Below are 26,399 nucleotides of genomic sequence, written 5' to 3' on the forward strand. Positions count from 1 at the left end.
CAATAAATCTTTCAGAATAAACTTGGCCTGATAAGGCAAACCCCTTTGGATTATACTCCTGCTTGATAAACATGTTGTGCGTTAAACATATGGCTAATAAACACTACAAATATTTACAATGAATTTCCTTGACGTTTGCCCCCCCCCAAAACTTTGAGGCAGATACTGAAATAGTGTTGCTGCAGGGACTCTTGATGGTGAGAGTGTCTCTCCATTTAACAAGACTATGAAGTGCTTTGTGCCACAGGAACTAAATCTCAGATTTTTTTTTGCTCGAATTTACGATAAATTATCATGACTGTTCCTAAAGACAAGTGGGCCTTAAAGGTAGGGTTGGAAATCCTGGAAAAACGGTTCTAGCAGGCCACATTTTGAAAATACACCAGTCAAAAGTCCAAGCCCCTTTCCTCAGACTTCTCTCTGAAGCTACGCCTCCAGAGCGTCAAGGTCACATCAAGGTGAAGCCTCGCTACACGCGGCGGTACTTTCCCTTCCCTTACTTTCCTCAAGCAATTGTGTAAAAAATGCCACAGAACAAGATCCCCAACCCTACCTTTAAGTCATATCATATTGTTTTTTGAAGTTTGATTGAGAGTGTGGTACAGAGCTATGGTACAGATCATTTTCTATATATCCTTTTGTAACTCGTATCCATGTAACCTCCATTATATCCCTTTACATCACTGTGATTGAATGCAACACAGGGTCCTTAGCATTTCACATATCTTAATAACCACTGAGAGTTTGATTGTACTGTAATTGTGATATAAATTGTAGGAAAGTAGTCTTTGGTGACCTGCCACTAGGTGAACAGAAATGAGACGGTACTGTATGTGCTCTGCAACTGTTCCCTATTGTGACCTGCTGTAAAAACATCTTCTGTCCTTTCTCTGTCGCAGCAGTCAACAAACACCCTTCCCCGAAGACACCACAGCCTTATTTGGGCCTCCTTTAGAAACAGCCTTTGGAGAACAGAAAACTGAAGGTAGCAATCCTCCTGTGTCTTTGTCAGTTTGTGTTTGTGTCTTTGTCACATTGTGTGTATGTGTCTCTGTCTGTATCGGTTATTAGAATAAGTTTTGCAGACGGGTTTTTCCAGCATTGGTTTTGTCTAAATGTGTAAACAACACAATAAGAAAGGCTTTGTGAAAACACACGTATTGTCTCTCTAAGGCTGCCAGCTAAGCCCTGCTTGGCTGTCATAGCAGATCTCTCTCTCTCTCTCTCTCTCTCTCTGTCTCTCCTTCTCTCTGTATCCCTCTGTCTCACCTGTTTCTCTAGCATCACTGTTCTTCCCTCAGTCTCACTGTTCAGCTGAGGTCAAAGTTGAAATTGTTACTCAGAGCTCATGCTCATGTGCACACTGCAGCTTGTTAATATGCAGATTCTGTTGCATCCCGCTCTCTCATCCAGCCCAGTAGGATTTGGTGATGCAGGCTGTAGGAGAGCTCTTAACTGTTACGTAACTGCCATGCCAGGCATAACTAACATCAGCTCGACACAAATTTCCTTTATATATTCATTCATTCAGACCAATAGAGCCACTCTGCATCTGCCAACTGTTTATGTTTTACTGTCTCTCATATTATAGGACTATCTTCACACAATATAAGAAGCATGTCAAGTAAGAAAGGAGTAGAACTGTGTGATACTAATAAAATAATTTGATTCATGAAGTTCATTAGGACTGTCTAGCTAAACTAATAACGTCTAAATCAATAGTCTTGCTAAAAACTCTGCCCTCATTAAAGTACTCACAATCAGTTTGAATGGACTAGGCTGCAACCACATCTTCAGTTGTTCCCGTCTTGAGTCTAATCCTGTCGTACACTGCCCCATTAGCACTGACATTAGTCTTGGCAAGACAAAAGTAATGAGTTGTCTCAATGTTACAGCACATTCTGTAGTTTGCCACTAAAACTGGAAGCCATTCTTTTGCTGCCTAAAGGCGTTTATTGACATATTGATCTTTGCTCTTCTCAATCTCAAACCTTTTGCTCTTTCGAGCCCTAAACAGTGAGAAAAAATTAAGTGTTTTGGTGCTAATGCCCCTGACTCGGCCTGTTCTGTCCCCTCCTGAACTTAGCGGTTCTGTCTGAGACCGATGCGTGGGGTGCTCCTCTGTCGGAGCCAGAATCCCCTTTGACGAGGTCCTTCCCAACAGGAAGTAAGTTTTGTAAAGCCCTGCATCTTGTGCCGCACTAACTACTTCCTCTTCTCCCTGGAATGACTGCACAGACCCATCTGCTCACCTCATGAACCCCCTCATCGTCCAGAGCTGCGGTCTGATGCAGCCGGGCAATAACACTCACCCTCTCTCTATATAAACAGCCAGCTGTAATCTATTTCATTTCATAAGCCATTTCACAACCAAAATGATGCGGTGTTGGTTGTAGTTTATTAAATGGGAGGCATTCGGTGCCTGGGTCCCATACTGCACCAAACCCCTCCCCCCCCCTCCTTTGCATTTGGGCATGGTGGTGGTGACTAAATATTCTGTGTTGCATGGTGGATGGTTTGTGGGATAAAGTTTTCGTGGTTGTGTTTGGCAGGTGGAAATAACACTGTCATGTTTGAAACGTTCAGCTTTTGTTAAAAGATGATCTGTGCCGTTTAAAATCAATCTATAAATCCTCTTTTTATTTTTTGTCAAAGTCAGCCTTGTATGCAGCCCCACCGTTATGTAAAGAAAATTCCCCCAGTGACATAAGTGACCGTTCCCTTTATACACACAAGTGCCAAATAAACAATCGCTGATCATTATAAGGCACTGATCCAGGAGGCACCTGTTAAAACTGACAAGACTATTTATTTTTGTGCTTATGTCGTTGCAGCTCCACCTCCACTCCCACCCAAGAATGTCCCAACAACTCCCCCAACAAGTGGCCCCCCCTCTCCAGATGCCGACAGTAAGAAATCTTCTTATCTGTTTCTGTCTCCTGCTGTAGTTCTCCAACTTTTTTTTACATTTAATCTCAGCAGCCGCTTTATCTGCAACTCTCTGTCTTTGACTTTCTCTGTCTGTTTACTCATCTGTCTGTCTGCCATGTTTTATCTCTCTGTGTAAACAAATAGAGGCCTCTGATTGGTCGCCGGCTATCTGTGTTTCAGAAGCGTCAACAGAAGCCGACGGCAGGAAGCCCTCCATAGCGGACTTGGACAACATTTTTGGACCGGAGGCGGCTCCCCCTGCTGGCGAGGAAACGAACGACATGTGGGTCTGCTTCAGTGAAGAAGCCTCTAACCGGCCGCCTCTACCAAAGGACCCTGCACCTCCACTCCCCTCCTCCCCGCCTCCTCCAGAGGAACCAGCACCTCCGTTACCAGCCTCCCCGCCCCCGCCTGAATCCCCTGCCCCTCCTTTACCTACATCACCGCCTCCCCCAGAGGACCCCGCACCACCTCTCCCTGCCTCCACTCCCCCGAAACACGACCCCGTTCCCCCACTACCAACCTCCCCGCCTCCCTTAGAGGAATCTGCTGCCACACCTGCCGCCCCTTCAAATCCTCCCACACCAGAGGAGCGAAATCCTCCCACACTCGCCTCCTCTCCACCCCCCGCGCCACCAAAGGAGCTCGCATCTCCCCCGGCTTCCTCTCCCCCTCCTGCCGACTCACCTGTCGGCATCCCGCCAGCTCCCGTTCCTAAAGCTAGCACCCCTCCAGCAGTGACTCCCCCCTCCGAGGAGCCTACAACAGGACACTCCGTCCCACCGCCGCCGCTCGTCCTGTCTCAAGAGGAGCAGCCCAAGAACACAGACGCCGCCACCCAACCCAAAGAGGATGTAGGCGAAACCGTCAGCTCGCCCAAAGATGCCAGCCAGGGGAGTCGGAGTACGCCTCCCCCACCCCCTCCCCCCACATACCGGGCAGTAGTGTCGTCACCAGGGCCCACATCTGGAGCTGGTGGCACAAACAGCGGTGAGTTGACTGTGATGGAGGACACTGACTGATTGGCACAGTCACACAAAGAAGAGACACATTTTTATCTGGTGATTATATCGGTTAGATAACAAGTTATATCAATAGCATCCACATGAACAAGGTCAGTTCATTTTCTTTCAGCTGATTGCACCATCTCTCTAATAAACTTGCACAAGCTGAGCCGTGATTCTGCAATTTTTATTCCCCAGAAAAGAGGTCAGGTTTTGCCCTGGTTGGATGAGCAATACCATTCTGCTGCAGGACTGTGTTACGCTAACAGAGTTTTTTTGTTCTGACTGACACATAGTTAAAGGTCAGACTTGACATGGGTTGAACATTTTCATTTTTTATTGCAGATTCAGAGGGAGTTTTTCTCCTGTCAGAATCACTTTAAGGTCTTATTTGAACTGCCCATGATGTGGGAAACTATTTAAATTGTAATGAGCCAAGCAAGGACTAAAACATGAAATAAACACAAGAAAGAAAACGATTCAATGAATAAGTAATACTTATAAATGTATGATTTACTAGGTTAGTAGTTCACCAAACAAAGTGTTTGACTTAAAGCTGAGCGCAGACTTGGGGTTTAGCAGAAAGAAGTAGAGTCGTCAATAGTCAGCCGTGACAGATACGGAGGGGAAGGCCACCAAAATAATCCTTTATAGAAGTATCCATGATGGGAAATGACAGGCAGTAATTTGAGTCTGTTTTAGTGAAAATAAAACACTGCACTGAAATTGAGTAAAAAGTAAAAATAATCAATGTGTATCCAGTCTTCAGTCTGTTCTGTGTCATCCCTGTCGTGGTCCTCCAGACTGAGGTGGACTGGTTTCATTGAGGCTCGATGTCCCTCTGTTCTTCTCTGCAGGTTCCTCCTCTCCAGTGAGACCTTCCACCCCTTCGTCAGTCAACCCTACCCCACCACCTCCTCCACCTCGCCCCCCTTCAAGGCCCAAACTTCCTCCTGGGAAACCCAGTGTAGGAGATGTGGTAAGATTTGAAATTGTTGTGTTGCTATTCTCTTGTGTTGCTGTCACTCTGATGACTTTTCTTACACTAATGTGGGTGTTCAGTCATTGATTGTCTGTCATGTTGTACAGTAGCTGGCTTATGTTGAAATAAACTTTTATAACAGTGGTCCCATCAAACAAGTTTAAAGGGATAGTTCAACATTTTGGCAAATTGGCCTATTGCCATAATCCCTATAGCCGTACCTTAATTACCTTAATTGTTGGTGCAAGCTGTTTTTGGATCCGCAGGACAGAGACGCGAGCTGCTCAGCTAACGCAACGGAGACGAATGGTACTTGCATAATTATTTCATAGTGTGGTGAATGGTCACAACTTGTAAACGAGAGCGTCTTCGAGTTGTTGGGTTGTGTATTTGATGAGTTTGATGAGGGAAAGGCGAAAGTACCGTTAGACTCGAGTTGCAGCTTGCGTCTCTGCCCCGCTGATCTAAAAACAGCTTGCACCGACAATTAAAGGTAATGAACCTACCCCTAAGACTAGAGGAAATATGGCAATAGGCCAATTTGCCAAAATGTTGAACTATCCCTTTGACACAGTCTGTGTTTAAACTGATTATTCCAAACGATTTTTTTTTAGCTCATCACTCAACATTTCTCCCTTTCATCTTTTCAGAATCGGCCATTCAGCCCACCGATCCACTCGGCCAGCCCCCCTCCCATCGCCCCGTTAGCCCGGGCTGAGAGCACCTCCTCCATCTCCTCCACCAACTCGATGAGTGCCGCCACCACTCCCACTGTCGGCAAAGAGCTCTCCGTGTCTGTGACAGGTGTGTGCCCCATCAGTCGTCACTGAGCTGTGCAGCCTGTCGTCTGTGGTCACAGAGGCAGCTGAACTTAACTGTTCATGACTGATATTAAAAGTTTGTTATTGATTTTATGCACCGGCCCCGTCCTTCCTTGTGCTCAGAGTCTGTTTGGAATGAGTCATTCAGTTTGTATTTATTTATTCATCTTTTTTTTTTTTTTTTTTTTCTGGAATTGCTGACAGTTTCTCAGCAATGACGATCCACTGAATGATGAATATTAATAATTCAGCGGCACGCTCACTTTTCTAATTATCATAGATGATTAAAGCCAGTTCATGTAAAATGCTACCAAACAAATATGTAAAAATGACTACAGTTATTTTGTATACTGATTTCTACTCATTAAGAATAGGAACTAATTACTCCTTAAGATCTTATTTTATACAGTCAGTTATTAAACTGTGCATAAATATTGTGTCTGGTTTCGGTTACCGCACTAATTCGGATTCACGCACACAGTAGGAGGTGAGAATATGAAGCCGGGTGTTAATTTTAATGTGCGAACGTCCCCGGTAAACCTGCCCTTAATGAATTAATGACACAACAGTTTATACTCTGCCATCTAACTTTAGAGAAGTCAGCGGTGGAAGGGCCACACAGTACGGAGCTGTGAGTTGATAATAACGGATCTCAGTCGACTGTAACATGGCTGAGTCATAGATTAAAAAATACACACTGGAGGCAGCAGCAGTTACATAAAACCAAAATATAGTCCCAGGTTGTTGGAGGTTGCTTTTTTAAACAGATTGCAGGGACAAATAAGACAAATAGCTTCTCTAGATCCAGACTGCAACATGAGAAATTATATCTGAATGGTGATTTTACTGAAATCTCTATTACAGCCTATAATTCATACATAATTTATGTATTGTGGCTTTGTTTATAGAGCAGAAAGCTGATGATTTTTTTAATTAGAAACTTTCCCACTTTCATTGCTCTTTGATTTTGATATTTTTTCCATCATATTTATTTTATTCAGTCATATTTTCGGTTGATTCACTTTTGTTTTGTGTGCACAACAATGCTTTTCTGATTTTTCATTGTTTTGATTTTTTTTTTTCTGTTTTTGTTTTGCCGTTTGTTTGTCTCTTTATTTGTCCTTTGGCTTGTCAGAAGACGATGCTTATGTAGACAAACTGCCCACCTTTGAGAGACACTTTGATTCATTTGCAGGTATAGTACAGATCCCCTCAGAAAGTGGGAAGGGGGAACGGGTTGGGGAAAGGGGGTTTGGAGAATGTGTTCCTTTGTCAGTTTCAGTCCATCGGATGCTCTTTACCCAGAGTGCACTTGACATGGAAGGGTAAAGGCCATCGTTGAGTGTTTGTGCTTTTCTCGATTGATGTCAGTCAAAGTGCGTCGGTGTTAGGACAATGAGAACAAGACTTGTTTTTTTAATCATGATACCAGTCTTTTTTTTAAATACAAAAAGTACAAAAAGACATCTGCGTCATTGCCCTAACACCTGCCTATTTGACTAGTCTGTTCAGGTTTTGCTGGAAGTTATAGGGATATACCACACCTTCATTTTTTTTTCTTTTTAAAGTGGCAGCATTTTTCAGTGATATCGTCATTTCTCATTGTTTTGCTCTTTACAACTCAACTTCCCACACATTTCCCAAGCATTTAATAGATATGATAGCCTTTCACTCTTTCTCTCTCTTCTATTGCATCTTATTCATTCCCACTACACTTGTTAGCCTCATACAAAATCTGCCAAAAAAATGAAAGCTGTGGTGACACAAAAAGCTCCATCTATTGCATAATATTTTTCCTCTAAAAAAAGTTTTAAAGTGTCTTCCCTTTTGCCCATCTGCCCACTCGTGAGACTTTTCTCTCTGTTTTTATGACTGTGCACCAGTGGCTGTCTTGCCATGTCGCCATGGCAACCTCCCGTCTCCTCTCTTGATGACACACATTATTGTGTGTGCGTTGCGGTGCAGTCACTCCCAGTCAGATACCTTCACTCTGAGTCTGCGCCACAAGAGTGTGTTTGAGTGTTTGTGTGTGCTGTGTGTTCAATGAGCGTGTCTGAGGAGCTCCTTATCTGTGGGCCCTTGAGATCCATGTTGTCTGTCGTTCTCTCTCTCTCGCTCGCTCGCTCACACGCACGCACACACACACACTCCCAACACAAACTCTCACGCATACTGTCAGATCAGAGCTGCTGCTTACAGAGTCGTTTGAAGTCTGGCATGAGAATTAGGCTGAATTAGGCAGGCAGCAGCTGTTTGGTATTCATGCCACCCTCCGCTGTGCCGCTGGAGTAGCACGACACAGCCTCAAGTTCAACCGATCTCCACCGGCCGTAAAAGCCTCCCGTTTACTCCCGTGCTCGACCCCTGACGCCCACCTTTCACACTTGTCACTCACGCACTCTGCAGCCAAAGAAAAACACGACCCCAGTCCCCCCGTGCCGTCCCCATCCAAACACCTGCCCTTTTGTTCTCTTCGTGAAGCTTTATTATTGTTCTCATTGATTCATCACTGGACACTCACTCGCACCACACACCTTAACTGATGCGACCTCACAAATGATCAGGCAGACATTAAAACAACGTATTTGACACGGCAGGTGTCCTGTTGTTGCTGCAGACAGACAGATAGACACCCTCTCTGGTTTAGCATCTTCTGGTCCAACTGGTGCTGTGTCCCAGCTCAACATCTAAACACCACCAAGTCTGATATCCTTGACCAGAGACAACACGATCAGCTGGAAAACTCCTTTTCATGAAAGCCTCCACGAAACGTAGCTGAGAAAATGTTGCCTTTAGTTGACACAACCGTTACATCCCTTCAGCAGTACCCTGTAGTCTTCCTCTCTGCATCATCTCTCATCACAGATTTTGAACAGTTATCATTTTAGAAGAAAATCAATTGTCAGAAAAAAATAAGTAGGATCATGTGTAGAAATATGTTTTGGCTTCTTTCTCATCACATGAATCAGCTGAACCCACTGTTGCTGTTTGGTGTTTGGTTGTCAGTTGTTTACTGTTGATCCAGGCAATAACTACCGACTTACAAGCTCACAAAAAAATATTTCAAATTATTTATTAGATTTTACAGGAATACACTGTTAATTCATGTAAGCAGTTTGTTGTTACTTGCAGGGTTCTGCTGAAACGTATATGGATAAACGGTATTTGAGAAGAAGATTAGAAATACAGGGGAGATGGAGAGTGACATACTATGCAACAGGAGTTCTCCTGGTTATGTCCAACTGGGGCAATTGCAACCAAGTGGGGTGCATCACCAGCCACTTTTTTTTTTAACACAGCTGTCTATCCCGAACAGGGAACTTCCCTGAGTTTCCCACTGGCGTATTTCCGAACAATACTGAATTATTTATTCTGATACCAATGTTGCTTTTTCAGAAATTACATGCAGTGCTGATTAATCGTTTTCTTGCATAAATACATACCATAAAACTGAACTTGCCCTAGCTTCCTGGTAAACAAACTTAGTAATGGATACACAGTTTCCAAATGATCTGAAAGCAAATCTGTGCATTTCTGTGCTGACCTTTTCTTGTTATTTGTCAATATATGCAACTCTACTGATAATGTGCACTAGATAAGCCAGACTGTGTCATTTAAGGAGGCAGCATAACTTCAGCCTGGCCTCCGGGGCATGTGAAGGTTTCCAACTTCACACAGTAGTCTGTGTCCTTTGAAAGATCCAGGTGTTGAAATGAGGCCGCAGGATCTCTGTGGTGCACCACAGACCTGTGTTTGCCCTTCTCTGTGGTCTCGTGGCTGCCCCCTGCAGCGTGTCTTCATACAAGGCATCTGTTTCCTAACCAGAGAAGTAAGAGCCTGAAGGGAAACACAGCACAGCACTGAGGGAGAGCCTGAGAAAGATGCACGTAACCGAACAATCTGCCACCGATAAATAAAGTAGTGCCAACTGGAGGATCGGCTGCGGCAGATTTACACTTTTCTTATGTTGCATCCTGGAGAAAACATTTAAAGGCTGCTCACCAGACTGTCTCCTCTCAGACTCTACGGCCTCAGCTTCCTCTCTGCTGCTCTGCACATTAAAGCTGCACCACTGCCAACATGCAGCACCACACACCTGGCCCCCACCCAGCCTGAGTCCTGCCTCTTCTCACGCACGCAAACATGCACAAAAAAGAAAAGAAAAAGACATCCTGTATATCACCCATGTTGTCACATGTCCTGTCCTGGCGGTGTCTCGGCCCTCTGTCCCTTCTTTGTCCCCCCGGCCTCCACCTTCACGTTTCACCTCACTGTGACGTGTGATAGACCTGCCATGTGAGACTCACGCTACTGTCCTTCTCTCCTCCCCTCCTCACCCACTCTCCTCCCTTTCATCCCTCTTCCCTTCCACCCTCCTCCTCGTCCTTCTCTCCTCATCCCTCCCTCCCTCCCTACTCCCTCCACCCCTCAACCCCACACAGAGAATGACCAGCCATCCCTTGTTTGGTTTGACAGAGGGAAGTTTTATTTAACCTTTGAAGGTAAGTTTACTCTGCACCAGGGTAGTGTGCACACACACTCTTCAGAGGCTCATCTGTGCAAGCTTCGCCCCCCCCGCCCCTCCTGCCCTGCCCCTTCTTTCCTCCCTTTTTCCTTCTCCTCTTCCTCCTTTTGCAGTCCCTCCATCACTCTAACCCACGCCATGCTAACACCTGGCTGAGCCCCCTCATGTGTGGATAACAGTGTAGTGTTGTCAGACTCTACCTCCTCTTCCTGACATTATTCATTCTGGTTTCGTCAGCGCCGACTGCCTTTTCATTCCCTGAAGAATGATCATTCTTCGTGTACATTACTAATGTCTTTGTTGTTACTTTCTTTTTCTTTCTTTCTTTCTTTCTTTCCTTTTTTTTTGGGTTGTTTGTGGTTTTCGGTTTGATCTTCGGGCGTCCGATCCTCTTTGATCTTGTCTGAATAATTTAGCATTAACAGCATGTCTGGAATAAGCATGCACACATATCTCAGTCTTTCTCTGTGTCTTCCTCTTCTCATCCACATGTGATTATTCAATTAAAAGCAGACATCAGTGTCTAACCCTGTGTCACAACTTAAGTAATAAACTAATAAGGGAGATATTAGAAATAATTTTCACAGTCAAAGAGCAGAGAGAAATGAGTGTCTTAACCTGCTGTTTTCATACTACCTCACTAACACAAATGTGGTCAGTTCAAATAACTTAAAAGTTTCATTTCATTTCATCCCAACAGTTTATACATCATGTTTTGTTTCTCATTTCATCCACACACTGTTGGTTAGGATGAGTTAGGAGTCCTGAACATGTAGAATATCTATTCGCTAATGTTGTTTTAATCAGACTGATGTGAAACTTTTGGGCTTTGACTGAAAAATAGTTTTATGTTGATTTGGTCGGTCCTTGACTTTGGCTATATATATATACAAAAAAAAAAAAAAAATGTGTCAGTCTTCTTATCTGCATGTGTGTACGTTGTGTGTTGTATGTGTGATTGTGTTTGTGTTGCCTCCAGGCTGCTCCAGGGGGCCCAGTCCTCTCACCATGGGGGCTCAGGACACGCTGCCGGTGGCCGCTGCTTTCACAGAGACAGTCAACGCCTTCTTTAAAGGAGCCGACCCCAACAAGTAGGTTAACGGACATCTCACTTTTATACAGATTGTGACACACACTTACTTAATAGTTTTTATAGGAGAATAATGTATAGTATAGTTATCTTTTGTGATATAGTATGAACAGTTTGACTTCACTCAGTTACAGCAGTACTTGAAGGATAACACCTAGTTCTTTAATCCCCTATTTAGATGTATAAACATTTCCATGGAATTAATGTAATTTCCCTTAGGAGGCATTTTTAACAGTTACTTGATATAACCATGTTTCAAATTATCATTAAATCATTGGTTTTCTACAGAGGCTTCACAGGACAGGTTGTGTATGAATGAACTTCTTTATTCTCCATTTTAATGGACTTTCACGGGTCAGTTAGTAGGAACACCAAGCTGAAACGATTGCACTCTGATACAGCCATCCTGCTATAAAAGGTGATAATCTGTTGGCTGCGGGGCTGTTGAACTGTACTGCATTATAAAAAGAGGTGTCGTTGTTTAGTCTAACCTGTGAAGAATAACAGAAACACCTGCTAATATAACACAATACAGTTCAACGTGACCACAGACGCCCTCATTCAAACAGTTGAATCAACAGCTCTTTAACACCCACTCTAACGCTGACACCTTCAACACTGTACGAGTTATTTACCAGGACTCTCGGCTGCATTAGGGTTTAAGTGTACTTAATAGGTAAACTGTCAACTAAGTGTGCAGCACATGGCCAAATCGTTTGGGAGTGAATTTTCCAGCTCTCTAGAGTCGCTTAATGTCAGGCCGACATTGTTTGTTTACACTGCTGCGTCCATGTCAGACAATTATGGTTTAAATTATTGATTTCACATGGTGTCTGATAATGTGAGTGCTTTCTAATGCTGTTTATGTTGTGCGATTACAGTAATGATCACTAAAACTGAACAGGTAAAAGCTGTGTCCAAGGTTCAACACAAACAAATTCAGACTTCTCATGAGATACTGTACGGTACTGTTGCTGAGCTTTAAGCACTGCCTTTCTCTTCCTCCCTCTCCAGTTTTCCTCTAACCGTGTTCTTCTTCTCCTCCTCTTCCTCTCAGGTGTGTTGTGAAGATCATAGGTGAGATGGTTTTGTCGTTTCCAGCGGGAATCACGCGGCACTTTGCCAATAACCCGTCCCCCGCCGTGCTAACCTTCAGCATAACCAACTACAGCCGGCTGGAGCATGTGCTGCCTAACCCCCAGCTCCTCTGCTGGTAATGACACCGCGGTGAACTCACCACTTCACTCTCAGGGGGAAAAAATAATAGGAAATACAGTTTTTTGCTTGAGGCAGTTTCTCAGTGGAGAAATGATTATTTTTGGGATAATACTTCAGATGCAGACTGCATCCTCCTAACGTACATAGTCCAACTCTGAATGCCTAATGTCTAACTTGAAAGTTCCCATATTTTTTTTATGAGTGTCCTAATTTAACTAAACCTCATTAAATTCAAATCAAATGTTCTAACTTACTTGCCTTATAATTATATATATTTAATGTAACCTCATATATTCAAAAATGACTTTGCACCAGCATCATGTTACATAACACATCATCTTGTTATGTTTGTTGAATGTAAATATTTATAATTGCGCACCCATTCAAATATTCTTGTTTCCAACTCATGGTACTTATCATAATGAAACTGTTTTCCACCTTTTATCATATGTAATATTAGCAGAGCAAACTTGATTAACAAAACAAATTTCTTACACAGTGAAAATTTGCTTCTTTACAATTTTTTTCTCATATAAATCAGATGGAAATAGATAATAAACATAATCAAGTGGAGAATAAAAAAAAATAGTATTTCATAGTCTTGGAGCTATTTAGAATGAAAAAGCTCTGGATTTACATCTCTCTGTAAGCAGGTATCTTTTAGCATCTGATGAATGGCTCATTAAACATTCACAGTCCTATATGAAAGAGTTAAGTGATGATGAGTAAAGATCAGTGAGATGATCTCAGGCTGAATGTTGACTCATTTTGGAGTCATCTCAGTTTTCAGACCAGCTGCCTTGAACAGAGGTCAGCTTTTATTTATCATCATTCTCTGTGTAAATGTTTTAACTGTTAAATATATTAAATATAAATAGACAAAAAGAGTAATTACTGCTCTTACCATTTTTTTTTTAACAAATTGAATTTTGAAGTTATTCCAGTGTTGCTTTCCCTCAACCCCACAGAGCTGTCATGAGACGAGTGTAAAGCCTGACCTCTAGTGGCTCATTGTACAAATTAAAAAAACCTGTCAAACTGTTTTTGACCCTGAGATGCTGCAAATAATAAGCACCAAAAATCACCAAAGTCAAATGAGATGTCTGTATTTTGACTGTACTCTTCCACATTGTTTTCCCGCCAGTGACACCACCACACAAGCCAAGGCTGATGCCAAGGACTTCTGGGTGAACATGCCTAACCTGATATCCCACTTAAAGAAGGTTTCAGAGCAGAAGCCCCAGGCGACATACTACAACGTGGACATGCTCAAGTATCAGGTAAACCCCCGCCCCCTCAAATTATAATAAATTGTATACTGGTAAAAATGATCCGAGATGCACAGCAGTCACAGCTTCTCTGGAAAGCTGATTTTGCAAAACACCAATTTCAGCTATTACCTGCTTAAAGCATAAGTAAGTGATATATTTGTGTTAATATAAGTCTTAAATAGTTATATCTTCCGACAGCAATCACTTACATAGAGTGTTTAGACTGAAACACGGGTCTCTCAGTCACTCTGCTCTGCTCTGAGCCGAGGAGAAAACATTTATCGTATCCTACAGTTTTTATCCAATGAGGAGAGAGAACGGCATGCAGGGCTGTGTGTGCAGCCAAGGAACGCCGTGAATGTGGCGACGTAGGGACGAGGACTGTTATGGTGCGTTCAAGGAAACTCGTATTTTTCCGACCGTGAAGTGGTACCAGTTCGATCTGGTACGAGTTCACCGGTCGGAAGTTACGAGTGGCCGTTATAGTGACTTTCACCGGTAAAACAGGTCGGAAAAACACGAGTGGGTTGCCTGAAACGCTACAAAGTCGTAAGTTGTGACTTGAAGCTGTAATTTACGATTTCAAAAGCCTGCCTGGAACGCAGCATTAGCGAAAACGACCGGACCACTCACTTCTGCTTTAAATGAGCCGTAGAAACCAACATAACATTATGCTGTTGTAATCGGCAAACATTTGTGTCTGCGTCTCTCCCTGTCTGTGAGCAGGTGTCGGCTCAGGGTCTCCAGTCCACCCCTCTGAATCTGGCAGTGAGCTGGAGGTGTGAGCCCACCAGCACCGACCTGAGGATAGACTACAAATACAACGGGGAGGCCATGACGACGGCGATGGCCCTCAACAACGTCCAGTTCCTCGTCCCTGTCGACGGAGGCGTTTCTAAACTACAGGCTGTTTTACCTCCAGCTGCATGGTACTGTCTCTAGACATTGTCTAGACTTGTTATTATATAATAGGCAATAAAATAAACAGGCTGATGTGCTGCTGGATAGGGCTGTGTTGTTTTCAGGGAATCCTCATACGCTGGTAAAGAGGAGTTAAAATCATAGCTCGCCTTTAATCTTGGCGATGTTGAATCTACACGGGGCTTGATGATCGGTGTCTAAACTTGGACTGATGTGTTATATTTCACTTTGTTTCAAATGTGGAACAGTTTTTGATGGTTTTCTCCACCTTTTAATCCTGACAGGAATGCAGAGCAGCAAAGAATCCTATGGAAGATTCCTGATATTTCACAGAAATCCGAAAACGGGGGTGAGTACACTCTGATTATATCATTATGTACCAGTGTTGTCAGGCTGGTTATTAAAAATCCTTTTGGCTTGAGTGAAGAGCAAGTCCTGCCTATAGTTTAATATTTGTAAAGTCAAACAATAATCCATCAGACCCAGATAAAATTCAACCTTGTGCGGCCAGCTCAGCCTGAGAGAATTACGAGAGTTTTCCATGTATTTAAATGCAACTTCAGAAACGTAAAAATGATGTCATGTTAATTTAAAGTGTATATAACCTGTAATAGACAACCTCAGATAAAAGCAAGATGATTGAAAGAGATTGTTTGGATGAGAATAAAGTACAACCGTGTTCAGATTTTTCCTTGGGTTGTTAGAGCGTTTCTGCAGACATGTAGAGCAGGGCAGGGATAAAAACTGAACTAGAACCTGCACCAGGAGACATGGATGCAGCGAAGCAGGTTACAGGAAGAAAGTGAAGCTGGCACATGATGCCCCTCAGGAAAGGACAGAGCTGTAGACAGTAGTCAACTATGCCCCCTTCTGTCTACACATGGAAGCAAAGTTATTTTGGCTGATATCAGTGTGGCATGTCCGTGCAGTTGTGTTGTTTGTTTATTCTCTCAAAATAAACCAGCGCCCAGAAAATCACAAAACCAACAGTGAGATACTAAAATGTTCTCAAAGTAAATAGAGTAGTTTTAATTGTGCGCCTGACTTTGCAAACATAGGATGTAGTTTTTTCTCTGCCTGTGTCACTTAGAGCTTGGCCGTCAGCCCTCGGGGCTTTACCTGATGTCCAGGACAGTAAACAAGTTTATTTAATTTTCTTTCAAACATGATCAGTTTAACCCTGTCTTTTGGATGTGGATGATTTGCAATGGTATCTTATTGTATTGTATCTTTTATCATTTGATGTCCTCTTCTGAAAAAGTGAGCCTCTGGTCATGGTCATTTTCTTTTCAAATGAATCTTATTCATTGCTTGGCATCTGTAGCAGGTAAACATTTTGACATTGAACAGGCCTTTTTGTACAGAAACCGTCTGTTCTTGCATTCAGACGTTAAATATAGCAATATCTGTTGTCGTCTACCGCTGCAACCTGTATTTATCATCTTTGAACCAACCTATCTTTTTTTTTTCTGTCGGTTCAAAATAGTTTCCAAAAGCATCTATATTTGAGTTTTCAAACTGAGTCTCATCGTCACATCACTGTCTATGAAACATCCTAAAATCTCTGCTTGTACTTTGCTGATGTCTTTATAAATTCCCTCAGGTGTGGGATCATTGTTAGCACGATTCCAGCTAACAGAGGGTCCCAGTAAACCCGCTCCACTGGCGGTGCAGTTCACCAGTGAGGGCAGCACGCTGTCAGGCTGTGACATTGAACTGGCTGGGCCAGGATACCGCTTCTCTCTGGTCAAGAAGAGGTTTGCCGCAGGTCAGTATTTCATCTGTTTCAATAAGAGGCGGCATTTTCCAACTCAAAATGTTATCAGAACATCAATCCTACACTGATGTGTAAACATTATTTAGATATGTTTGTATCATTTAATGCAAAATACTAATGCAAGTGAAAGAGGCACATTTTTATCAGTCACAAATTTTGGAACCAACCTATCTGTAAATAGATAGTTCTTTTATTGATTTGTTCTTGAAAGCCTGTTTATCATTTTATTATATTATATTGCTCATTTGTCGGTAAATGCATAATGTGTTCTTTCTTACTGTGGCGGCACACCATGCCGTGGACAATGCAGGCTGTGGTATTTGAACGCACCTCCAAGACAAAGTGCTACTGTGTAGTACTTCTTTTAGCTGTTTAATTTCCCAAAGCAGTCGAAAAACAAAGACTTAACTTTTTCAATATACATTCCAAAAATAATGAAAATACCATCACATTAATGAAATGAGTAACTTAAAGTCCTTAAACAACAGTGATGGTCAAAAACTTTTTACGACCACAGTCTCCACCTGTCTGACACTGTTCAGACTGGCTGCCCACCCCCCACTGACGCGTGACCAAATAATGTGACGGTACAATAACGCAAAAAATTATAAATTGTAGATAAAATGTTTCTACAAAAGTACATTTCCAGTCAAAATATGTAAACATAACTGACGTTATGTGCAGCAAATAAGAATTGCGTTTTAAATGTTTTAAATGGCTACAACAGTGACAGAAGGCCATAGATACTCATTAGGGTGGGAATCTTTATTTCTGATGTGGTGGTTAACCACTGTATGAAATGAACTGTTGTTTTAGTACTAAACTATAATTATTGCAGATAATGAAAACTGATGAGACATGACATTCACTCTATTGTTACTCATGCCCTGTGAAGCCAAGTCTCATATCTCTCTGTCCTACCAAATAATAGAGGAGACACTACTGAGTCTATTAACTGTCTCTGGAGTTTACAGTATTTCTATATTCAATCCATTTGGTTACATGCTATAATCTAGCACCATTAAGACTGAGCCAAAGCCTTAGTAGTTCTTGTTGGCACATGTACAGACAATAATAACTTGGTTACGTTGAAACTGAAGAAAACCTAAAAACATGATGATTGTTAGGAGATTTGTGGAGTAATGAGAAGCATCTTCAGAGTACATTATGATGCAAATTGGAGCAATCAGCCGTTTTTAAGGGTTTTAAAGTACCTTAATAGCCTCCATCAGATGTGTGTCACTGCTGCAGCTGCGTCTCGCGTCTCTCTTGCCTCAAACTCTTGCAGGAGATCTGTTAAAGAACCAAAAATAGACTGAGACACTTCGCTGCTGTGTTGCAGGAAAATACCTGGCCGACAACTAACCCATGCTACTGAGCACTGTTGAGTAAAACGAAAGCAGTGGACTGAGGTCGACACAGAGGACGGAGGACAGACCGACACCGGACAGACTCTCCGCGGACCTTTTCCGAACCCACACAACAGGTCTGCAGCCTACCCAGCAGTATTGTATAACTTGCATATAGCATCGTGGAACTGTTTTAGGTCATGTAATTATTGTATTTGTATTCATTTCATAACATCTGTATTGCTGCAGTTAGACACCTGGGTTCCCCCCTCCTCTAAAGTCTGTGCCTCTGTCTCCATCCTCCTCTGGTCAATGTTTGGTGGTGTTTTTAAAAGTTTCACTGCAGCTGCCTGACCGAAGACGTGGACAGGAAGGGTTTTTGGTGAGATTGTAACCCGGGATGATGTTCGCTGTCCCCAGTCCAGATTATTAAGATCTTTGTGGTCAGACATGCACCTCAAGCTCTGGCACATCCAAAGTTAAAGTAAGTAGAAGTGAAGCAGGGCCCAGGACCCCATTGCAAGTTTAACACCTCCATTAATACATCACAGCTTCATTAATTATCCTTCTGTTAGGATCTGGGCTCGAAGCCAGAGACAGCTGTCCTCACTCACTTGCCCTGACGGCAGCCATTTGCGCGGCTTTGTCCGGCAATTGAACGCATTTACAGATGCAGTTTGACACATGTTGTCACAAACAATTAGATGAATGACTGTGTTTCTCACCGGTGCTTATAAGCGATCGGATGAAACACAAGATCAAAAACTATACATGAGATAAAATGAAATAAAAAATAATTTGTCACGCATCGCCTACTGGTACTACAGGGTCACATGACTTTGGATCACATCCTTTTTAATACAAATGCACTGATCAGTCAATCAAACTGTTGTTTTATTTCTCTGGAATAAACACACATGGAGAGGTTTTTAGCAAGTTAGGCAGCTGCAATGATAAATCGGTGTACTGGTTGCAAAATAAGAAAAATATGTTTTTTCCCGTCAGAACAAAAGAAGTGTACAAAGTGTCATTTTAAAATAATAATATATATCTTAAAGGGCGTTTGGTGTTTTCCTTGTATTGTCAGATAGCCTTTCTGTTGTTCCCAGGACAGCAGTGTTAGACTCCAGAGTACATGACAGCATTCTATTTTTATTTATTGATGATGATGATTTGTTGTATAAAACATGTGAGTCTGTATATGAATAGAATTTGAATGGTATCACACAACTCAGATCCCTTAAAGGTATAAATATTTGAATTCTCTCTCTTCTTTTTTGTTATCTGTGTAGTTGGGTAACCTGTGTACAGTATAAGGTATAATTTTTGAATTTATTTCAGATATAATTTTTTAACTCAAGTGCAACAGAAGATTTGAGCTATATATGGGGGTGGGGGTAATTTAAAGAAAAAAGATGAATATCTTCCTGGATGCTGTGTTATGCTTTGTGAAAGCAGTGTTAATGTAGAGTTAGCTATACCACGGGCAAGGTTTCCCGCTGTAAAGAATCACTTTGACATTTTGGGAAATGTGCTTTTTTTTTAATGTTCTTGACGAGAGTTGGATGAGAAGATGGATATCACCCATGTCTGTATGCTAAAGAAGAAGCTGGAGCCAGACAGTGGTTAGCTTAGCTAAGCATAAAGACTGGAAACAGGAGGAAGCTGTTAACTTATAACACCCTGATTGTTTAAAATGTACTCAGATGGTGTTGTTGTAGTTTTCTGGCCAATGTAACATCAATGTTTGAGCTTTAGAGGCAGCACTAGATACATTTCTAACCTTGATTTAGACTAAACTGTCTCAACAACTTAGCTTCTCCTGTATCTGGATAACTCTAAAATGACAGTCCTACTGTATCATCCACAGCTTAGCTTCATATTTAGCACCCAGACATGAAATTGTGTTGTCATCTTCACATCTAATCACCCGACAAGAAAGTGAAGGCATGTTTCCCAAAATGCTGAATCGTTCCTTTCAATAACAACAACTATACGACAACGACAAAAACAAATAGGTTTTTCTCAGCAACAGTGAGGAAGTTTGGTGACAGTTTTGCCACTACTGGAACAGGATTTGTTTACTGGGACCAGCTTGTCTTTCTTCTTTTTATTATACAAACCTCATGGTGATAAAAAAAACAAACATTCTCAGTTCCCACATCTACCTACGCAGTTGTCACCTCAGCTTTTGACCATGTGTCGTCAGTTAAGCTTCTCACCTGCCTCCTACCTGTTCCCATTCACCTCAGTGGTACCTAAACTCCCCGATTATATATCATGAGCACATCCCCGGTCATCCAGCCCGCTCGAATCCATGGCTTTATTTTGTGTAATCGTAATGGTCTCTGTGAGATGACAAGAGCTGAATGATGTTGTGGAGCGAGGTTAAGTCGACCAAAATGCTTCTTTCTTTTTTTTTTCTTTCTTTTTTTGTATTTTATGTCAGTCAGTCCTCTGTTAAGGAGAATAAGCTGAATATTTTTAAAACGGATAAAAATGAAAAAATATTATATTGTTTAATGTGAAAAAATAACACTGTGCTGATGATGTTGAACTTCCTGAATGCTCTGACACTCAACATGACGAACAAAACGTGTGCGTGAAGTGTAGCTGAAGATCTCCGTACTGTACCGTATTATGTCGGCATTCTGCTAAATGCAACCAATCATAGTCCTTTCAGAGCTGTCGTAGAAGCGCCGTAGTCTGGGCGTAGGAGAGACAAGAGACAAGATTCATCTCACATCAGTAGTCCTATTCAATGATGTAGTAGGTCTTTTGATGGGATAGATTTTAAATATGTGGTTATTCAGCCACTGATAAAAATCAAATCTGGGTCATGCAGTTTAAATCAAAATCTTGTTCTTGACCAGATTTTGTTTTGTTTTATGTTTTGTTTTTGTTTTTGTCTGTGCAGACCCAGTATGAGAAGAACACTGGGGTTGCATTTTGTCACAGTGAGGCAATGATGATGATTGGTGCCATTTAGCTCCTGGTAATACATTAGTGTGGTAACGGTTTCTTTCAGTCACGTCAGTCTTTCATCTAGTCGACTGGAGGAATCAACGTGCCTGAGAGAGAGATGTTACCTTCTGGGTGAATCTTGAGGCAACAGTACAACAGTCACTACAGCATTATCTACACAGGCCCACCATACACACACACCCTCACATGTGTGTGTGTTTTAAATGACCACTACTCTACAGCTTACAGGCCTTTCAACATGAAAGAAAAAAACAAAACTCAGTCTCATGGTTACTTGATAACAAAGTGGATAAAAACTCATATTTTCATCCACCTGGTGAATTTCAAGGTGGGGCATCTGTGGCGATAGATATTCCTGTAATGACATGTTGTGCTGAGTGTCAGTTACCTGTATTAATGTTGAGAAAAGAGCAGGGAGTGTGTTTATGTGTGCTATAAGCCAGAATGCTTTTTGGTTCTGTACCGTTAACCTCAAACACATGTGCAAGCTGTTTGTACAGTACATAACAACGCTAAGATGAACTGAGAAACTTAGTTTGCTTCTTTCCAAAACCAATAAAAGTTCTAAATGGATTCACATGTTTGCAGTTTTCTTTGTATTGTATTGTGTGTAATTCTGTGTGATTTATCCTTGTAGCAGCTTCCTATAATTAGGCCTCATCCAGTCAGTCCACCATTTTTATAAAACGACTTCCCAGTGTTTGAGACTGTAATGTCAAAAAGATGTCATACTTCACAGAATATAAATCCTGTGCAAGAACATTTATTTGACAAAAATATAGCAAAATGATGAAATACAGCTGAAGTTTCCTATAAATACTTTGAAGCAGTGGTGGAAATGTTACACCTGCAAACTTGTGGATACTCACTTACTTACATACAGGACACAAGTCTGGGCTGAGTCTTAGTATGAAACAGTTCTGCACCTTTGAATACCATCCCTGAGTGCATATACATCAACTTTTGTTTCTTAATTCTCATAGATTCACTTAATACCATAACTATTAAATGTTAGGTATTCATGGTTGCACATCGTCGTTTCAGAAACATGTTCTCAGATGCTTGATACAATCCACATGTCTTCATGTCTACAGCCCTCACAAGTCAAAGTAATAAATGGAAACCCACAAAAAATATCAAAAGCAATTAGAAAAAATAGCAGTTGTGGATACGAGCGTTATTGTACATACCATACAGTGATCATATATAGTTTTAAAAACATCAGCGTTGCGGTTCAGATTTGGTTTCTAGTAAGGCAAGATGGGAGGAAACAGTCAGTTTGGTCACATGGAGAGTGAGAGAGACTGAGAGGGAGGGTAGTCATCTTCAGCAGAGAAAGGTGAGGTCGCTCTTCCTGCAGCCCACCTGGCAGCACACGGTGGTCAGCATGTTATTAATGTCCCGTCTGGTCAGCTCAGAGCCCAGGCTGCTGCTGCTGCTGCTGCCGCCGAGGCTGCTAAGGCTCTCCAAGCTGCTCTGTTCCCCTGTCGGCAAACCTGCAACAAGAAAACATAATGCATAATATGACTTACACTTAGTCCAATTTTAGTATTTGTGTAAGAAGTATAATTAGAAAGTAATACTATGGTAAAAATAAAGGTAACCCTTCAATTTACAGGCCGCTGATTATGTGATAATGTCAAGAAATAGCCTAGAAATAATGGTCAATTTCATAGTAATGTCAAGAAATATAGCCTAGAAATAGCCCAGAAATAACGATCAATTGCAAGAACTTGGTGGAGAAAAATTCTGGCCTTTCCCAAAAAATTGGAAGCATGAAAAGTATGTGTAATCTTTTGCCTTCATGAAAAATATGACATTACTATGACACCAGTATTTCTAGGCTATTTTTGGACATTACTACGCAATTACTTATTATTTCTTGGTTATTTTTTGACATTATCGTGTAATCATCATGTAATTAGTGGCCTGTAAATTAAAGGGTTTTTCCAGTTACTTTCACAAACAATGGACAACTCTTTTCTGGTCAGTCTCTTGTAATCTCCCATGTTCTCATTAAATAAGGAAACTCCAAATGACTGTAAGGATTATCTCGGTGCTATTTGTCTTCTACAGTGTCACTCTGCTCTTTCTAATCAGCCCGACTGATGGGTTAACTGGGTTTGTGTGTATGTGTGTGACAGTGAGCGAGAGGCTGCCCGGGGAAGAGACTGCTGCTGCAGTATTTAATCATGATATGTGGCCTCTGTGATAATAACAGCAGACAATGCGCCGTGGTGCTGGGGCACCTGTCTGCCTGCAACCCACAAATTAATGCAGTGCAGTATATGGTTCATGCAGTGGGGAAAGTCTCAGCAGCCTGGTTAAAGCTGCTGGTCAGCAACTTTCAGACATGAATCCTCTTTTTTTTCTGGCGGCTGCTTAATGTTTCAGGAGATGTCATGAAAAAACTACAACTCCAGAAAATGGACTGAGCAGCCTGGTGAGCCAAAGAGTAAAATTAAAACACAAAAGACAGAAACAAATAGAAAGAAAGAAAAAGAACTGTTGGTCAGATTATCAATAGGACAAGATATTACTGAAGTCACCTACAGAGGTACGGAAAAAGAGCATGATTTCACAAAAGATGGAAAAAACTTTCTTTTTTCCAAACAAAACCATCACAATGTATCTCAGGTGTTGTTTTATCTTTACCAAATTTGCCATTTGTTATTGAAACTCAAAGCAGCTCAGGAATAAAAACAGATGTGGTCAAACACTGTTCAGAGCTGCTGAATTTAGCTATGAAGTTCAAGTGGAGAATTTAAACATCCCATCTTTTAAGAACGTATCAATTAGTCAGGCTAGATTTGGGGGAAATGTCTTGTAATGTAACATCGAAGAAGTGAGGATGATTTTCATCTAAATCGAAGCTGCTGTAAGAGAAACTATATTATTGACACTGAGAAGTGACAAATAGGTTTTGAAAAGAAACTGTGTAGGTAACGGTGTGGATATACAGTATATTTAAGTTTAAGGATAAAGTAGATATTACTATACTCCTATGAAGCTCTTTAGAATGGGTTTAGTGGAAGACAAAAGATGTTGGAAGTGTAAAGGAGAATATGGTACATTTTTGCATGCCTTTTGGGAATGTCCGGTGGTAGTACCTTTCTGGAAAGAAGTATTAAAGAAATTGGGAGAGTGGTTGGGACAAAACTTACCGGAATCACCACTGTTTTGTCTCCTGGGAGATAGCACACTTTTGCCACGAGGAGTCAACAAAGGACAGCATGCGCTAATAACAGCAGGCCTCATTACTGCAGCAAGGCTGATACTGAGGAATTGGAAGAGTACGTGTACACCGGGGCTTGCAAATTGGACTCAACTGATGACAGAGACTGCATCTTTCGAATATCTGATTGCCAGGAAGAACAATGTTAAAGGGAAGTTCCATGTAGTATGGGACTATTTCTTTCGATACATCAAGGACTTGTCACAATAAGCATATGTTGAATCACATCACAATTGATATAATCACAAACATATAAAGGTACAGAGGGGTGTTGTCCTTTTGTTTTGACTGCCTGTTGTTTTTTTTTTTTTTTTTTTTTTTTTTTTTTTTATATATACATTTTTTTTTTCTCTATCTGTTTGCTGTTGTCTTTTGTATGTATTTTATTATTTGTTGAAAAATAAATAAATACTTAAATGACAAAAAAAAAAGTTTAAGGATAAAGAGTCAGGTATGATTTTACTCGGAGTCTTCTTTTTTTTTGTATATTCACATGAGATGAGGCTTCTGTTTTTCAGAATAAAAGAAGAGAACTTGTCTCACCCTCCATGTCTGACTCGGTGAGGAATCTCCTCCAACGGGAGCCTCCGCAGGTGTAGACGACAGCCCTCAGGAACTCTCGACCACACAGCTTCACAGCCTTCACCTCTGCTCTCACCTGCTCCACGCTCACCGCTGCACACAGGAGCAGAGGCAGAAACACCACAGCGCGCATCCTGGATGTCTTGAGTGTCAATACAGAGGTTTGTTTGTCTCTTGTGTTTGGTGGTCTGTTTTCAGAAACCACCACAGCTCCTCTGTCCTGGGCTGTTTCTTCTGTCCGCCTGTGTTCACTTCAGCTCTGCTCTTCAGGAGGCTGCAGCCAGTCGTTGATCCACTGCTCATGTCTCCCTGCGTTATATAGTATCCACCTTTCAGCTCATCAATGCCGAGCATCTCTCCACCTCCCTCTAAATGGCACTCAGCCCGTCCCTGGCTCTCACGCACACACTCATGTCATGACAGTCAAGTGGTTTTATGTTTCCGGTCATCTCCTCTGTCACCATTTTTAGAGTGACGGCCGTCAGAGCTTTACAACCCTCAGCTGACAATCACATTAGTTGAGGAGCATCCCTCCTCGGCCTCTCTGTGATTGCGTGATTGCACCGACCTTCACTGCGCTGCATTGCTAATTAAGTGATGCAAAGTGACCCCCATCCACCCACCTCCTCCAGTCAAACAGATGTTTCACCTGTTTACAGCACTTTGATGGCCTGGTTGTCTTTCACTTTACAGCAGTTTGGTGCCATATGACAGCAAAAAAGTCAATGTTGACCGTCCATAATGCAGGTCATTAGGGTGCTGCTGATGATACTCAGCACCACAGTACCACATCTCAGCTCCATCATTGACAGTGGCGGTCTCTATGTAGGATGTCTATGAAATTTTATATTACCTTTGATTGGATGTGATGTGTGGTGGCGCAAACATAACAAGAATTTTCCCATAAAGTCAAAGGAAATGTACAGTAAGTAGTATAAGCAACCTCTATTGTTTTGCAGGTCAAGCACTTGTTTATTTGGTCAGTGAAGAGACTATACATTGGTGATCTAAGTATTTTCTTTTTATTATAGTCAACAAATTGTGTAATTATTACTATTATTATTATTGTTATTATTATTATTAATAGAAGTATTTTATCTAAAGAGCAATTAGCACAAAGTGTTAATAATGACAGAGTTCAAACATAATCAACATAAAAGAGGCAAACACACACACAAACACACACACACAGATTAGCTAAGCATAAGCAGATGCTAAGGAAAATGAACCAAATATTGATTATTCACTAATAATTAGACAAAGGAGACAGAGATTTTAAGCACTATCATACAGTGCATAGTTGTAGTCATGACACCATGATTGGAAATTCATTCATTTACTCATTCACTTGTCATCAGATGAATCCCCATGATAACTCTGTAAATGTAATGAGGACAAAAGCTCCACAACAAGCTGGTCAGGTGTGTTTATCATGCTGCATCAGCAGCCACAGGCTTATTAATGTTTCATGACACAGAATTGTTTTCCATTCATGGAATATTATGAATTTCAATGAGAAAACAAATGTTAATTTTTGCTCTATAAAATATTTCTGAGAATGTTCTGAATAAGTTCAACATAGATATTGTTACCCATTATTTTGTGAACATCTATAACAATTACAGCTCCTGATGAGCTGTGTGCATTGATGGCCGTAATCAGAGCTACAGCTTCTTTCGACTAATTGTCTCAGTTTTGTGGGACTGCT

General features: G+C 41.6%; 2 protein-coding genes across 10 annotated transcripts in view; one reads left to right on the forward strand and one right to left on the reverse strand.

Moving 5' to 3' along the window:
• The window catches only part of sgip1a (SH3GL interacting endocytic adaptor 1a), a 57,631-nt gene extending 36,184 nt beyond the window's left edge, over positions 1-21,447 (forward strand). For 3 of the 9 annotated variants that reach the window (XM_083970673.1, XM_083970675.1, XM_083970680.1), the window contains 14 exons: positions 903-985; positions 2,087-2,167; positions 2,835-2,909; positions 3,076-3,921; positions 4,793-4,914; positions 5,568-5,721; positions 10,181-10,240; positions 11,243-11,354; positions 12,411-12,566; positions 13,716-13,851; positions 14,569-14,771; positions 15,048-15,112; positions 16,367-16,531; positions 17,883-21,447. In XM_083970673.1, coding sequence (XP_083826799.1) covers positions 903-985; positions 2,087-2,167; positions 2,835-2,909; positions 3,076-3,921; positions 4,793-4,914; positions 5,568-5,721; positions 10,181-10,240; positions 11,243-11,354; positions 12,411-12,566; positions 13,716-13,851; positions 14,569-14,771; positions 15,048-15,112; positions 16,367-16,531; positions 17,883-17,905 — 2,281 coding nt within the window. In that variant the 3' untranslated portion in view covers positions 17,906-21,447. Of the gene's footprint in view, positions 1-899; positions 986-2,086; positions 2,168-2,834; positions 2,910-3,075; positions 3,922-4,792; positions 4,915-5,567; positions 5,722-10,180; positions 10,241-11,242; positions 11,355-12,410; positions 12,567-13,715; positions 13,852-14,568; positions 14,772-15,047; positions 15,113-16,366; positions 16,532-17,882 lie in introns of all 9 variants that reach the window. The other 6 variants (XM_083970672.1, XM_083970674.1, XM_083970676.1 and 3 more) reach the window with 5 other exon arrangements.
• A 753-nt stretch (positions 21,448-22,200) lies between these two features.
• Positions 22,201-24,824, reverse strand: insl5a (insulin-like 5a; the record flags this gene model as incomplete). The annotated part of the gene is made up of 2 exons (XM_083969701.1): positions 22,201-22,370; positions 24,653-24,824. The coding sequence occupies 2 exons, from the start codon at positions 24,822-24,824 to the stop codon at positions 22,201-22,203; spliced, it is 342 nt and encodes a 113-aa protein (XP_083825827.1).
• Positions 24,825-26,399: the final 1,575 nt, after the last annotated feature.

This window comes from Trachurus trachurus, assembly GCF_905171665.1.
Source record: "Trachurus trachurus genome assembly, chromosome: 4".
Classification (NCBI taxonomy): domain Eukaryota; kingdom Metazoa; phylum Chordata; class Actinopteri; order Carangiformes; family Carangidae; genus Trachurus; species Trachurus trachurus.